This window comes from Pygocentrus nattereri, chromosome 10 (genome assembly GCF_015220715.1).
Source record: "Pygocentrus nattereri isolate fPygNat1 chromosome 10, fPygNat1.pri, whole genome shotgun sequence".
In the NCBI taxonomy this organism is placed as follows: Eukaryota; Metazoa; Chordata; class Actinopteri; order Characiformes; family Serrasalmidae; genus Pygocentrus; species Pygocentrus nattereri.
Window position 1 is genome coordinate 23,597,719 of NC_051220.1, and position 15,482 is coordinate 23,613,200.

Here is a 15,482-nt window from a genome sequence, read left to right on the forward strand (position 1 = left end):
AATCAAAACTAGGCAGGTTGAAAATGACTGACTAAATTGCCACCATGCTAATTAGGGATGTGCATTCCAATGAATTATGATATTCAAGCAACTGTTATTCAAATTCATGAACTGATATCTGGGTAACCACAGAGAAAAAAAAACATGGCAACCAATTACACAACATTGTCAAAAGCTGTTTATGTTGTCTCATCAAGTTTGTCACAACCTCATCATTAAGTAACATTGGCATGGTGTTATGACTACATATTGGCAACCTTAGCAAAAATCCATGTATTTCCATGCACAACATGAGCACTGTTGATATTGTAATGCTGATCATTGTCTTCTTTTCTGGACACATCAGTCTGGCCTTTTTAGCCATAAAAGCTACTGTCTCCACCTTTTATGTCACATCCTTAATGACTTGACCTTGGCAATCTGCTGACCATCAGGTATGTCATAAAATCAAAGTTTGAGAACTGGCACCTCAAACTGTTAACCTGTCACTCAGATACCTGTGCACATCCCCAGTGCTCTGTTACACTACCAAAGTTTGTGCATTCTACTGTAATGTTACTGTTCACATGCATGTAGAAACTCATTTGAAATAAACAGCACTAAATGTAGGTTATTTTGATTAAAAACTCTTCAGTTATCTTCAAATTTGCAAACATCCTTGGGGTCAGTTTGACTGAATGATGAGAAAAATTATTATAATCAGAATGGTTACTCAAGTTTGTGTCGGGTGCTTTGTTTCTTTGCAAAAAAAAAAAAATGTTTTTATAAATTATATATTGTATAGTGTTTATAAATGTTAACCACTGAATGTCAAATTGACCCCAAAGATAGTAGGAAGGCTAAGCTGCCAAAGTCTTTAGATTAGTCCAGCCTTACAACATTTGCTACAAACAAATGCATTTGTGGACAAGCATGGATAAGTCAGTTGAACACTATTATTGACCATAGTGTCTTTTTTGGCTTGTTAAATTTTTTAGTTGCCTGTTTGTCATCAGGAATACACCCCTTTAAAAACTGAGAGTAGGCTTCCAGTTCCAGTTTGTTGCTTTGATAATCGTATTCAGTCATCTTTACACTGGCGACTTGGAGTGAATCTGAGGCAGCTTTAATATGGTGTGATTTTTTTTTTTATTTTATTTTATTTTTTTTTATCCCCCCCCCTCCCTGTAAAGAGGTCAAGCTAATCCAATTTTGACATAATGGATGACTTATCTGAACCACCTCTGCCTCTGGTACTCGGGGGAGCACTGATGCACCTTAACTGCAGAGTAAATTAAGTGCTGCTTCTGAGACCGTATGAAGTGAGGGGATATTAGTGAAATCTCAAGGTGTACACAGCATTCAGTGTTCAAACAAAGAAAAAGAATCGGTGACTGACTGTTTATCTTCTCCAAAGTACAAAAAAAATTAATTACACTTTACACTATTTATGCACTGATCCAACTTCAGAAAGCTCTTTAGGATTGTATAATTTTTTTAATTATATTGTCCTAGAAGGTAAAATAGGCAATATTTTATTGTATCAGGACCATTACATAACAAACACGGCACATGCTTTTCTGAGCATATCGCTCATATTGTCATCAGTTAAAGAACTTTCACTAACTGAATTTCAGAGATCATAAGTAGTCCTATGTAGTTTATTTGGATTTATAACACAGTATGTTAATAAAATCATTGTATTCAAAGTTATATGAGGAAAATCATTGTATTCATTGTTTATGAATGTAAATGTGGCACTGCTGGAGCTTTCTGTCTGGTCCAACTTCTCAAACCTCAGAAAAACTAAGTATTGCACGTATTGTTTATCATGAAAACACCTTCAAGCGTCATGATATTGTATTGTCATATCGCCCACACCTACCAATTTGTGGTAAAATGGTAATAACTTGTAATAAAAACTGAAAACAGGATCAGTGTCACTCAAATTCTCTATAAAAGGACTATCACTGATCTGATGTTTTGTGGAGAAAATTCTAAGCACTCTCCCACAACTTTCCCTTCAAGATTCACATCTTAGCTTTCAGCTCAGTGAATACTCATTCTTTTCGGCGTTCCACCACACCCATGTGCTGTGTACAGTGATTGTTTAACAGCACAGCTCCAGTACTGGCTCTTTGGTTGAATTGCTAGTATAACTGCCCCTGTCTCTCCGTGTGTATGTGATGGAATGAGGGGTTAAGATCATATGAACCTGTTAGGTCTTGCCTATTGTGTACACTGAGTGTTGCGTTCGGTTGCCACGGAGGCCATTGTCCCTGAGGTTAGGTCAAATGGGACACGTGTGTACATATGCACAGACCAGAGCACTTCCACTGAACTTTCTTCAGGAACACTGTGTTGGCATGCTGGAGTAATCAGCACTCTGTCCAAGACTTGGTGTTCTGTATTGTACTATGCAAAAGTCAGAGAGCACCTTTGTTTATTAAATTTCCTGTCAAAACAGGCGTTATTTATTTTTCAGATTCAGGAAAAAAGCAAAAAAAAATTATATTTAAATTTGTATTTTAAAAAAAATTACAGATGCTTCAAGAAGTATATATAATATAACATGTATTTTCAAAATATATATTTTCAGTATTTACTTGTACTTTTTGCATTTTGTGCTTCTCATGATCCAAGTAATCCCAAAATCATTCAGTGCACATTTTCTTCTGTTTATCTATTACTTTTTCTCAGAATAGCTTCTTGACAGCTGCACAGCCTTTCAGACACATAGCATTTAGTTGTCTTCTCACAGTGGAAGGATGGACAGAAGCACTTGTGGAAATGCTCATTATCTGATGGTGAATGGTTTGGTGGTCTTTGGAGTCCCATCTTTTCTATATCTTATTTAAGTTATTTAATAATAACTTATTTTATCTAATAATAACTATTTAATAATAACCTTTAAATTATTTAATAATAGTGATTCACATGTTCTTTCACTTGTTAAAACTTTCCTTTCCCCTTTCTTGTGCAACTGGATCAATGTATATCTAATTTGAATAATGAATGACTTCTATTTATATATTTTGGTTTGTATGTAATGAAAACTAACTGCCAAGCACTGTATATTCATACTGTATTATGGGTGCACATTATTCCAGCTTTGTGTTCTGTATGAATACAGCCCTGCCCATCCTGTTTCTATCACTCCAGGCTTGAATCATTGGACTCTGTAGATTGTGATGAGTTCCCCTCCCCAAACATGCCTGCTAATGCCTGCCATTTCCAGCAAAGTTTCCTGTCTGTCTGTCCGGAGAGCTGAGTTTTCTGTTCCCACCTTACTGCAGATCCTAGTTTATGACCTCAGCTTGTGTTTTTTCCAGCTTGCTTCAGTCAGCTCCCCTGCTGGCTGGAGCCTGCACCAGGCCTGTTTAATCCTGAACAGCTCTAATGCAGGCATTCCATGCCAGTGAAGGATTCGTCCCACTGCCCTAAAATGACCTCTACATATGGTCAGCTCCTCAGTCAATGGAGAGTGAATAAAACTGGCAGCAGACTAGCTGCTGGATCTAAACTGAATTCCTTGCTTTATTTTGTGCATACTGAGTTGTATATGGGAGTAAAGCTCTCTTCTCTTTTTTTCTCCCCACACAGGAGAGTCTACAGCAGCTCATTTTGATGACTTTGCCAAACGTACTGACCATCGCTAAAGACCCTTTGTCAGGTAGTGAAAAGATTTTTTTTTTCTGCATTGTCATTTTGTCGTTGATGTCATTGATAATGATTTCCTTTTTGGGCCAAAGTTCAGATAGCCAGTGTGTTGTGGCTGATTGGTAAGGCAAAAATTATGCAGCCTAGGTTTTTCACTGATCTACAGCTTTAAGACTGCATGGTAGGTGGTGTCCAGTGTCTCTCCCAAAAGATAACGAAAGTTCCCAGTTTCCCTTTTCCAAGCGCAGTAGCTTCCTGGAGTACCCTCCTCCCTCACTGGCAGTCCAGCAGTCATAAACAAGCTCTCACCTGTGGACTTGGATGCTGCCTCTAAGAGGGAGGAAGCACATGTTTTAGGCTCATAATAGCTGGAGGAAGAGGGAAGGACTGGAGGAAGGAGGCTGTGGGGGCCTGGCCCAGGCTTGAGTGCTGATTGCAGGACCTGCTGTTGACAGATCTCTGGCTCAGTCACTGGACACACACCACAGATACTAACAGAGAGAGGGTCTCTTGAGTCTCTTGGCAGCTTTTGATAGCCTCGGCCGTACAGCGTACAGAGTTTTTCTTCTGCTGGAAAGGCAGAGTTTGAAGTCCTGATGAATTTGAAATCAGAGTGCATTATCCTTCCATACCATAAGACATGGTCTGGTGGATGGTCTCAGAGTTAGCTGAGCATTTGCACTCATTGATGGGCAGATGTGGAGGAAGGGGAGGTGAAACATATTATTGCTTAATATTACTTTTCCCTGCCTGGAGGTGCACAGTAATGTAAACAAAACCAAAAAAACAAACCAAATCATTTTATTTAAAAAGATGCAGTCCAAGTTGTACAGTGCAGTGTAGTGTGACATGACTAGTAATATTTAATATTCATAACTCATGAAGTTGGTGTGCTATCACCTGGAGAAACTGCTACCATGTGTAGAGAAGAAGCCACAGTAAAGAGGGAGATTTGCCCTACTTGTTTCTCCTGTTGTAAAGCAGCAGGTCAGAACTAATTCCAGCTTGCACAAGCCTATTCTTCATGTGTTTACATAGCAATGTTTAATGCAGAGACCTTTAATTTGTTTTATAAGGAGTCTTGCTATGTCCAGTTAGTTGCTAGCATAATGCTAGTTTTTATTAGCATAACTGGAGGAATTTGTGATGTTTTATGTAATGCTAGCTTATACACAGTATCTGAAGCTTATGTAAAGCTGTAAAGTAAGTACATGTAAAGTATTTTTACTCTCTATATCGCTGCTGTCAGAACAAAACCTTATATCTCCAAAATGACTTCACAGAAGAAATAAAAAAACCTACTTTATTGGGCTATTTCTTTTGGTCTATTTATTGTGAATTTTACACACAATGTTAGGGCAACAGACGTTTTCAAAGTATGTCAACAAATGAAAAATGACCAAAATGGAGATATGAGGTTTTGTTCTGACAGCAGCCATATGTAGTTTTACTGTGACTCTTCCGGAAAGCCCTAGTTTCTCAGTATTATCCAAACAGATTGCTAGCATGTTAGCTAGCTTTTGGCCTCAAAACACTGCAGACTTGAGCCCACTGCCTCATTAAACACACCCGATTCAGCTTATCAGCTAATTAACAAGGCCTTCATAAACTGATCTCAGAGCGTTAAATAATGCTATACCTTATAGATGACAATAGATTTAACCCTTGAGTTCATCTTTAATGGAAGATTACAGTGAAAAAATTTTGTCTTTTAAGTGATTTGATGAATCAGGACTAATATGACCAGAAACAAACTAATAAGGGGAAAAGGTTTGTTTTCAGATTGCTTTAAAGTGACCGTACAGGGAATGGGGTGAGATTAATCTATATTTGCCCAGTTTTTTCTTTAATCCTAATGTAGTTAAAAGACCTATTTGGTGTCCAAAGCTTGTTTCTTTAGTTTTGCACTGGAGCTACAAAGCTAATGCAGCTAACAGTTAATGGAAGCTTTCGAGGACATTCGATTTTTTTTTTTGTCAGTTATTATGCAAATTTAGCCATTTGTGGCAGAATGTCTGTGACATTGCAGCTTAAGTAAAGGCATAGTATTACAAGACATCACATGACTTTCACACTTTCTAAGACTATTTGCCTTTTATTTACTCTTACATAACTGCTGACCACTTGCGCTGCTAAAAACAGAAAGGACGATGAGGCCCTTGTGTTGCAGGTCTGTGGTGAGATAGTGATCAGCAGGATGACGCTGAGAGTGGCTCGGCTGCTGGTTTGTGTTTACAGTCTGTCGTATTTTTGGAGGTGCTTTGATTGGCTGTGCTTAGGAGACTGACGCAAGCTGATTTTGCATGCAGGTTCGTGCAGGGGATCAAAATAATCTTTATCACAGTCACTCCCGCATCTTTGTTTGCTTCCTGTGATGGGTAATCGAGAACTAGACCAGAGATTGCACAATATCTTCTTTCAGATAACTACAGCAGGTAGCCCAGCCGGCCCATCCTTGACCAAACATTAGTTGCTGAGTAGAGCTGGTGCTGTGATGCTTATATTAGCAACTGAGTAATTCAGTGATTTAAATTGACTAATCGAGTAACAATGCTTTTGGACAAAAGACCAAACAGTAAAAATGGGCTGTAATGAACAAAGGCTTTGAAAAGCATTTCAGTGTTTGTAAGATATTTGATTGTAAAAAGCTAAAGAAAAAGTTAAATCTATTAAATAATAAATATACTATGTGGCAAAATATGCATATAAATTGGTGCATCTATCATGTTTCTCACTGTAAAATAAGACTACTTGAAGAGTTTAAAACATACATTATCATTGAAAAGCTATATGGCCTAATAATACAATAAAGAAAGCATGTTGTAGAAAAGAACTCTACGAAGATAAATGTGTTTATGGAAGTCTATCCATAAGGAAATAGTGCTGACTTTGTGCACAGAAACGAATGGACATGCGTGTGCATGCAAATTACATCAAAGCTGGTGACATCTGTGCATTGTTGCATAAGGTCACAGTAACAGTGGACAGTAATAGTGAAAGTGCTTCAGCTCTATTGCAGTGATCTCTGTTCTCTGTATGAATGGGGTACGCTGTGGGGCAGGGCAGGGCACGGTCTCCATGACAACTCCCTCCTATTCTCCCCAGAGTGTTAGTCCAAGACACATGGGCAGAAAAACACTCACCCTGCCGTAAAAACACATGCACACCTTATTTGTATTAATGCTTTGAAGTCTGTAGTTACTGCAGTCTTTTTGCTATGCATTCAGTTTACGTAATCCCATAGTTACAGGTTCAAATCTGCACTTTTGTTTTTATGTCAAAAAGACAAAAAAGTGTTTAACGTAGTATCTCAACATAGTGAACTGCATGAAATGATATGTTTAACAAAGCTGCAAAAACGGTCCACTTTGAATTTATTATTTTTGTGGTATCACAAAAACAAACACATTTACACGTATCTACCTTTTTGTACCTACTGGTTTAGTCCCACCCATTCACATTTGAATCTGTGAGGAGGAGTGCAGCCAAGGATCGGATCATCATGAGTGAAAACAGTAAACTATAAAAAGCATGTAGGAAATGTGCCTTTAAGTAATTATACTCTAATGCTGTCTACTTTTTGCCATTTAAGGGGTTTGTTGTACAACTAACATCTATTTTCCTTTTTCTTTAAAATATTATGTTAGTAATTATACATTCTAAACTCCTATGATACGCAGGTAGAATATTGATTCAGTTGGCTGAAGGAGTGGCTGACTATAAATGGTGTTGGATGTGCATAACATATGCAAACGATTGCACCCACTGAACCATGTGTGGTGTGCTGTGCAGACTGACCCACTAATAATGGGTCAGGACTGACTAATAGACATGGCACAGAGCCTGTGGCTGCAAGGCTACTGTAAAGGGGGTGGGGGGGTGGTGCGGGCTTCAGAGAACTGTCATCAGGGATTAACTGGTAGAACATAATCAAAATCTGGATGATTTAAAGGCAGCATGTGTTGCTCCAAAATGTGTGTATATCTTTCAGCATCTTGATGCAAGTTACCCACTTATTCCTTTCCCACAATAGTATGACAGACCCTGGCCTTTGAACTCAACCAGATTGCTACCAGCATGGTCTTTTACTTCTTTGGCCCAGAGAACATAACGTCCATTATTTCTGTGAGCAATTCACATTTACACTGTGCATCAGTCTGTTTGAGATGACCTCTAGCCCAGAGAAGTCGTCAGCGTTTCTGGACGTTATTGATAGATGGCTTCCGCTGTGCATAGTCCAGTTTTAACTTGCATTTGTAGATGTAGCATCAAACAGTGTTTATTGACAGTTTGTCACAGTATTTGCTGAGCCAATGTGGTGATGTCCATTACAGAACCGTTTTTAATGCAGAACCATCTGAGGGATCGAAGGTCATGGACAAGCCTCTTTTCCATTTTCAGAGTTTGATTTTTTAGAACACTGTTCAGTTAAATAAGGTTTTTGTAAAGATGAAACAGCTGTTGATACTTTGAGTATATTCTCTGACACTCAGCTTCACGTTCATCAAATAAATGTCATTTGTTAAAAGCCTGCATTGGAAAGTTTTTGCTTCAACAAGGCACCACATATAGTACCATACAAAAATCAAAGACCCTTCATTAATTTCATTTCCAGTCAAGCTGACTATTAATTGATTTTTCAGAATCAGGGAAAAAAGGTGAAAACATTCAGTGATGTGAAAATTTGTCCAGGATGTATTTCCCCAGAATAAATAAAAATATTTTATGAGCTGGGGCATCCAGGAGAAATCTGAAAGCAAATTTTGTACTTCAAATGAGCTCACAAGACAGCAGCTATTAAAAAGACACCAGCAAATGAAAAAGTCTTGTTGCTTTTTTGCTGTATTTATCCTGATGTGTTTATGCCTTTTTATACTAATGATATATGATGTCTTACTGGCAAAATTACACATATCAATATAAATGGTTTAAACAGTGTTCTTGCTTTTAGATTGACTTTTTTTTTTCTTCAGATCTGAAGCAAAGATGATTGATTTTTGCCTTTCTCTCAAAAATATAAACAATAAGTACTGTTTGTCTGCTGGTGACAGTTTTGATGGTCTACCAGGTGTTTAGAATAATATTTTATAATATTAAATTTGAATACTTTTTGAATGCTAATTTTGGAAACTCACTTTTTTCAGTTATTTTTACTTTTGACTTTTTGCTTTGTTGTGCAAGTGGATTATCTTATCTAATCAGAAATATCTCCTTTAGCTATTGTAGATGCACATGAGGGAGAAATCTGCAAGGTAGCTGAGATGTGTTTGGGTAGTTGCTTGTTTCTTTGAAGAGCACCATAATGTCAGTGACGCTTAGTTACAGCTGGATTTAAGATTGGAAGGATGGAAGAGTTAATGCGTCGGTAAGGTGTGCAGATGTCTGGCACTGCAGTGAATGAATAATTTTTACTTGAAAGGGAATTCCACTGGTTTTTCAAAGGTAGTTAAATAATAGAGCTGTAAATAAAGTAATTCAGAGTGGTTTGATGGGAGACGGGATGTGCACAGAAACCTGCCAACCAGTGAACCAACATGTGTAGAGTTTTAAACAATGTTTATAGTGATAAAACAGTGATAAATTTTGAAAAAAGATTTTTTTTTTCTGTTACTTTTTGTTGCAACATGCTGCTGGATTAAAAAAAATATGTTTAAGGCCAAAATCCTATCTAAAATGGTTCTGAAACATCGAGTTTCATGTAATAATTGTCTGTGAGGGAGCGTTTAATAGCATTATATGCTTTAGTCATATGGTTTCTCTTACCAACATTGAAATATTCTGGTTCTGTTTCTCTAGAGCAAAGCATTTTACATTAAACCACTCTGAAAGCATGTGTCTTAACTAAGTACTTACACAGAATTTAAAAAGGAAAAAACTGGCCTTAACGGTCATGTTGAAAGTAAATTCACTATACAAAACGGTCGTCTGACATTTTTACCATATTGTACAGCAAGATGATAAAATGCATTGAACTTTACATTATTTATAAAATAGTACTTTCAGATTTTGCAGTTTTTGCAAAGAGGAACGGTGAGAGACAGTGATCTGTAAAGCTCTTACAAACTGGCATGGACTTCCAAACTTGGATGCTTGATGCTGATGAATAATTTTGGTCTGCAGGGAAGAGCATGGAAGAGATGAAGAGGCTGCTGCTGCTGCTCCTGGGCTGCGCTGTGCAGGTAAACTGAGTCGTTTGCCCTTAGCTTCCACACCTCCAACCAGGAAGCAGCAGTAGAATCGCCCTGTCTGAACACGCCTGTCCTTTTCCCTTCCACATCAAACATGCACACTGATTTTCACAAATAGTTTCATAAATCAGTCTGATTATAGCCTCCACACTTCAGCTGAGATTCCCTTCTGTGGAAGAGTCTGATTTCTGTTCTGTGCAGATCTCAGCTGTTCACTGCCTGCTTTACTCTAGCTCTGTCATTTTATCTCTTCTGCCAAACACAAGCTCCTTTTTCTCCTCTCCCTCTCTTACTCCACAGGTTTTTCCTGTTCTCAGTATAGATGGTAAACAGCATGGATAGACTGAAGCAGTATTACATTCCAGAGTGCTTCTGAATCTCTCTAGTGTTTAGCTTTAAAACAGCAGTAACAAAGGCCTCCATCTCTTGCTTCATCCTGAGAAGCTCAATCCTAGTCTTTAATGTTCTAGAGACCAAAGTGTCTGACTTCAGCTCTTTCATGTCCTGTAAAGCATTTATCTAGCTAATCATCATCATTGTCATCAAATCCCAGTTAGGAATGGTTTGCTAATTCTTGTCTCTGAAAAACTACAGGCAAGTCTTAACGTCAGCAGAAAACACATGGCAGAATCAGACATGCCTCTGTGCACCAGCATTCATCCCTTTCTTTCTCTTTTGCTGTTTTTTTTTTTTTTACCTTCAGTGTGAGCGTAAAGAAGAGATCATTGAGAAGATTAAGCTGCTAGATATTGAAACACAAGCAGCTATTGTCTCCCATATCCAAGAGGTTTGCATAGATTTTGAATGATTTTGAGTTTTCAGTCAAAGTTTTGATTTAAAGATGTGAGGTTTTAGTATCAATAAAGGTCTAAGCATCTTTTTGTGTAGGTGACTCACAACCAGGAGAACGTTCTGGACCTGCAGTGGCTAGAGGTGGGGGAGCTGCCGGCTGAGGAGCTGGATCCTTTGTCCCGAACCATGGCCTTTCACCTCCGCAAACTCATCGACGAGCGGGATGAGCACTCAGAGGTAGCCTCATTTCTCAGCTCTGTCTCGGCTCCATGTGCTTGGGAGAACAAATGGGTTTCCCTTATCTGTTGAGCGAAGAGCTTTTTGTCATTAACATTAAAGAATCTATAGATTGGAAAACTGAATTGTTCCCCCTTTTTTCTTTTGAACCAGAGTTTGATGTTGTATGGAAACATTTCAAAACATACCATTCACTCCACACTGCATGCAGTCCATACATGGTATCAAAACTGCAAAACACCTTTTTGATTCCACGGTCTTTATGATGACACAACCAGTGCATTTGCAGTTTAGCAATGCCCATTCATGAGAAGTGTTCCAGCCAAGACAGCCTTATTTAGATACAGCAGTTTTAAAGGCACTGTAACAAAAGCAGCTGTTTAATTCTAGGGGATAAAGTGAAGCTAAAAAATAATCACCTAAAAATTAATTATGACTGTTATAAAAAGTGGACCACGGGGAAAAAGGTGGACTTTTTATTTAAACTGTCTTTAAAATCCTGTATTCTATTAGTTTTATTTCACATTGTGTTTTGAAGGTTTGTTGTATGTGCCAAGTGTTTGTTGAATAAGATGGTTTTAATGAGCATACATTGCTAATTTGTATGAGCCTACATTTATACCAAGTAGCCGGCCCGTAGCCGGCCCGTAGCCGGCCCGTAGCCGGCCCGTAGCTGGCCCGTAGCTGGCCCGTAGCTGGCCCGTAGCTGGCCCGTAGCTGGCCCGTAGCTGGCCCGTAGCTGGCCCGTAGCTGGCCCGTATTTAGCCCAATCAACTAATTTAACAATTGTTTACTCTCTTGTAAAAGTGCAATTCAATTTGAATGTTGAAAGATTCCACGTTATTTGATGATGTTTCTGTGGAGCACTGGACTAGGGAATGTACCAAAAGCTGTTTCAGTTATGGAGCAGACTGTGATTGAATCCAGAGTCTAACTGAATTTGCTGTGTGTCATGTTGTTAGATGATTTTGGATCTGACCCAGGAGAGGGATTACCTGCAGTCCCAGCAGCCCCCTAGCCCCGTGAGCTTCTCCAGCCCTGAGAGGCCCTCCCAGCTCTCTGTGCTCTCCAAAGAAGACCGTCAGCATCTTGGAGTGGAGCTCGCTGACACCAAGGCCAAACTGCGCCGCTCCCGCCAAGAACTGTGAGCAACAGCACTACATCCTTCTGTTGACCCAAAATAGCCCATATCAATGCATATGCATAAATGCCTGCTTTGCACTAATTGACCATTCAATTATTATATGCATCTGAACAAAGACGATACAAGGAATCAGCTGCATATCGGTTTATATAAATTATAAAAAACATTTCTGCTCTTGCACACAGAGAGGAGAAGACTGAGCAACTGATGGACACCAAGAATGAATTGGAGCGGCTTGATGCAGAGATGCAGAAACTGAAGCAAGAGGTTAGTGTGTCCTGGATGTTTCTGCACTAATCGCTTGTATTGCATTTCCTCAGTCGACTTCAGAACAATCAAAAGTATGTTTTACATGCTTTAGAACATGCTAATACAAATGTGCAGTGCTTCCAAAGGCTTTAAATGCATGGTTATACCTTGGCATTAGGCCTCATATTCAGCTTCCAAACTTATTTTTTACCAATTTTAATTTTTCAATATTATTGGAACACAGCAGCTGCCCTTGTCATTGTGTGAAAATTTTGTGATTTAATGGACCAAAACAAAGGAATAAAATCTGTTTATGTTAACTTGTATTACCTGTAAAGAATGTTTGCTCCTGTAAAGTTACCTTTTTGGAGATCCTTTTTGTTTTGGACAGGTAACGGTATACTACTGTAGATTAATGGTTAGGCATATTGCTGTTGTTGGAAGAAAACCTTATCATAATTTGAATAAACCTGTTGTCCTTTCCATTGTAAGTAAATTTCATGATGAATGGACTCTAAATGACTTGGAACAAAGACTGGTTCCACTGAATTACATTAAAAGTAAAGTAGGTTTTTTCCTTCTCCTGTAAACTTACCATTTTGGAAAATTAGGTTTTCTTCAGAAAACAGTGATTATGTATGCGAGCTGAACTAACTGTCCATTTATTTACAGAACACTCAGCTGCTGGCCGAGGCACGCTCTGTACGAGCATATCGTGATGAGGTAGATGCACTGAGGGACCGTGCAGGGAGAGTGGACAGACTTGAAACAGAACTGGCCCGGTTCAAAGAGAAACTGCACGATGTCCACTTTTACAAAGCTCGCGTGGAGGTAACTTCATTGTGCCATTGTCTCAGAAATAATACTGTGCTCCTTTATATGCTGTCTGGCTCTGAGAGCCCCTGCTGGATCTGTTAGGCAGGCATAAAGCTTTAAGGCTCAGCTGGGTTCCACAGCTGTCAGTGACAGGCATCTGACTCTTTCTGTTTAACTGTGTTATCCTTCTGTTTTCTTACATCTTCCCCTGTGGCTTCTGTAGGAGCTGAGAGAGGACAACATGACTCTTCTTGAGACTAAGTCAATGCTGGAGGAGCAGCTGAGCACAGCTAGGGGGCGCTGTGATAAGCTGCATGAGCTGGAGAAGGAAAATCTGCACCTTCGCTCTAAACTGCATGACATGGAGATTGTAAGTAGAATAGTCTGTGCTGATTATGTGTGGGTGTAAAGCTGAATGGGTGCTGATTGGACATGCTCTTTTGTGTATTGTAGGATAGGGATAGTGATAAGAAGCGTTTGGAGGAGCTGCTGGAAGAGAACATGCTACTGGAGATCTCACAGAAGCAAAGCATGAACGAGTCTGCTCACTTGGGCTGGGAGCTGGAGCAGCTGGCTAAGAACAATGAGGTCAATGAAGGTCAGTCAAAAAAAACAGTTATGCATATTACAGCACCCCAGTGCATGGCATGAACCACTGAATGCTTTTTTTTTTTTTTTTTTTTTTTGGCAAAATAACGTTTGATAATGGCAGCCATCTCTGAGCACTGAGGGAAAACTACTGACACTAAACCTGCACTGAGAACAGCAGTAGCAGTGACTCAGTCAGGTTTATTAGGCTGAAGATGGGGAAACAGTGTAACTTGGGACAGAATAATTCAGAAAGACAGTATCTTGGTCATCTGGAGGATAGTACAGTTTGTATTTCATTCCTCAATATGTAAAAATTTTGGTTTCAGCTGTGTGGAAGACCAAACTCACAGCTCAATGTCAAAACTAGAAACAGACATTTAAGGTAAAGTTAGCTTAAGTAATTGTGATCGAATGCAATACTTATTTGTGTGGAGTGTTTGTTTGTCGTATGCAATGTTTTCTATTGTTCCAGTTTGTTTTAGGCAAGTTTAGTCCTAGGGTGCTTTGATATTTTTTGTAGACTTAGAAAAGTGTTGCATGAATAAAGTTTACTTACTTACTTGCGCAACTTGATTGGACAGCTATTACAACATTAGCTGCCAATTTTCTTACAAAAGATAAGCATCCTACCCACCCATAGAAAGCAAGGCAAATTATGCTCTCTTGGACTTCCAACCAAAGATGACTGTAGCATTGCAGAGGATCAAACTTCTGATATCTGATGTTAGGGCTAGCGCTTAGATGATTACTCCATTCAGGAGCTCCAGAATGTAATTTAAAGGGTGGTTGGAGGCACAGCATGCCAACCCTCCTACTTCTCAGCCTAGCTTGGTTACATGATGGATCTATTAGTGCTGGTTGTCGCAGTTGCCTGTTCACCTTCCTTTTATTTTGAAGAAATTTACATTTTTAGAGTACTGTATGCTTGTGTTTCTAAACTGTGTCTCCTTGTAGCCTATGCTGCCATCAGGATGAGACACACTACACTTAATTGTACAGTTATTTGCAGAGAGCAACCTGATTGGTTCAATTTGAATATTTGCAATAAATTAAACCAATCATATAGAGATAATATTCAGGTTTATATTTAGCTGCATTAAGTGTTTGTATGCTAAAGCTGCTGATTGAGTTGGACATTAAATCCATATCAACAATGTATGTGATAGATCTGAGTGTCTTACTTTGATAGGATAGTGTTCTTTGGCCAGTGTTAAAAATTAATGCGCACCACTACAAAGATTACACCCTCAGGATAATATGTTCTATAACAGTTACTTTGACTTTCCTTTCATCAAATGTTCTCAAAAAGAAGTAAGCCCTTCTATCATTCCTTTAAAGAATGACCCAACAGTGTTTATTAACATATTTGGGTCAAGCACTTGGATTACCCATTTTTAGCCTTCATAACAAGTCTTGTAAATGTTGTCCTTTGTAGTGCTGAGGTTTCTCAGTGCCTAAGGACTCTTGAACTCTGTCCAGCTCTTATTCGTTATATGCTGCTGTTCAGCCATCAAATATGACTCTGAACAGACATGTTCTGATCTCATATCAGAGCTTGATATAGTTCCTTGTACTAGAAAGTGAAAGTGCTGAATGCCTCTGTTCTCCTGCAGCGCGCAAGTCGTTTGTGTTTGAATTGAACGAGTCAACGTCCAGCCGATTGCTGAAGCTGGAGAAAGAAAACCAGAGCCTGCAGAGTACCATTCAGGAACTGCGCGAGGCCTCACTCAGCCTGGAAGAAGGCCAACTTCATGCCATGGAGCTGGAAAGGGAGAACCAGGGCCTCAGCAAGAAGGTACATCTCTGCTCTCTTGGCTCCTTATGAT

The 15,482-nt window shown here is 39.0% G+C and overlaps 1 protein-coding gene across 2 annotated transcripts in view; it reads left to right on the top strand.

Moving 5' to 3' along the window:
* Nucleotides 1-15,482, top strand: part of ccdc88c (coiled-coil domain containing 88C) — a 78,619-nt gene that overhangs the window by 29,046 nt on the left and 34,091 nt on the right. For both annotated transcript variants that reach the window (XM_017694524.2, XM_017694526.2), the window contains exons 4-13: nt 3,583-3,652; nt 9,760-9,818; nt 10,531-10,614; nt 10,716-10,856; nt 11,819-12,000; nt 12,186-12,267; nt 12,922-13,080; nt 13,289-13,435; nt 13,519-13,663; nt 15,270-15,451. In XM_017694524.2, coding sequence (XP_017550013.1) covers nt 3,583-3,652; nt 9,760-9,818; nt 10,531-10,614; nt 10,716-10,856; nt 11,819-12,000; nt 12,186-12,267; nt 12,922-13,080; nt 13,289-13,435; nt 13,519-13,663; nt 15,270-15,451 — 1,251 coding nt within the window. The remainder of the gene's footprint in view (nt 1-3,582; nt 3,653-9,759; nt 9,819-10,530; nt 10,615-10,715; nt 10,857-11,818; nt 12,001-12,185; nt 12,268-12,921; nt 13,081-13,288; nt 13,436-13,518; nt 13,664-15,269; nt 15,452-15,482) is intronic.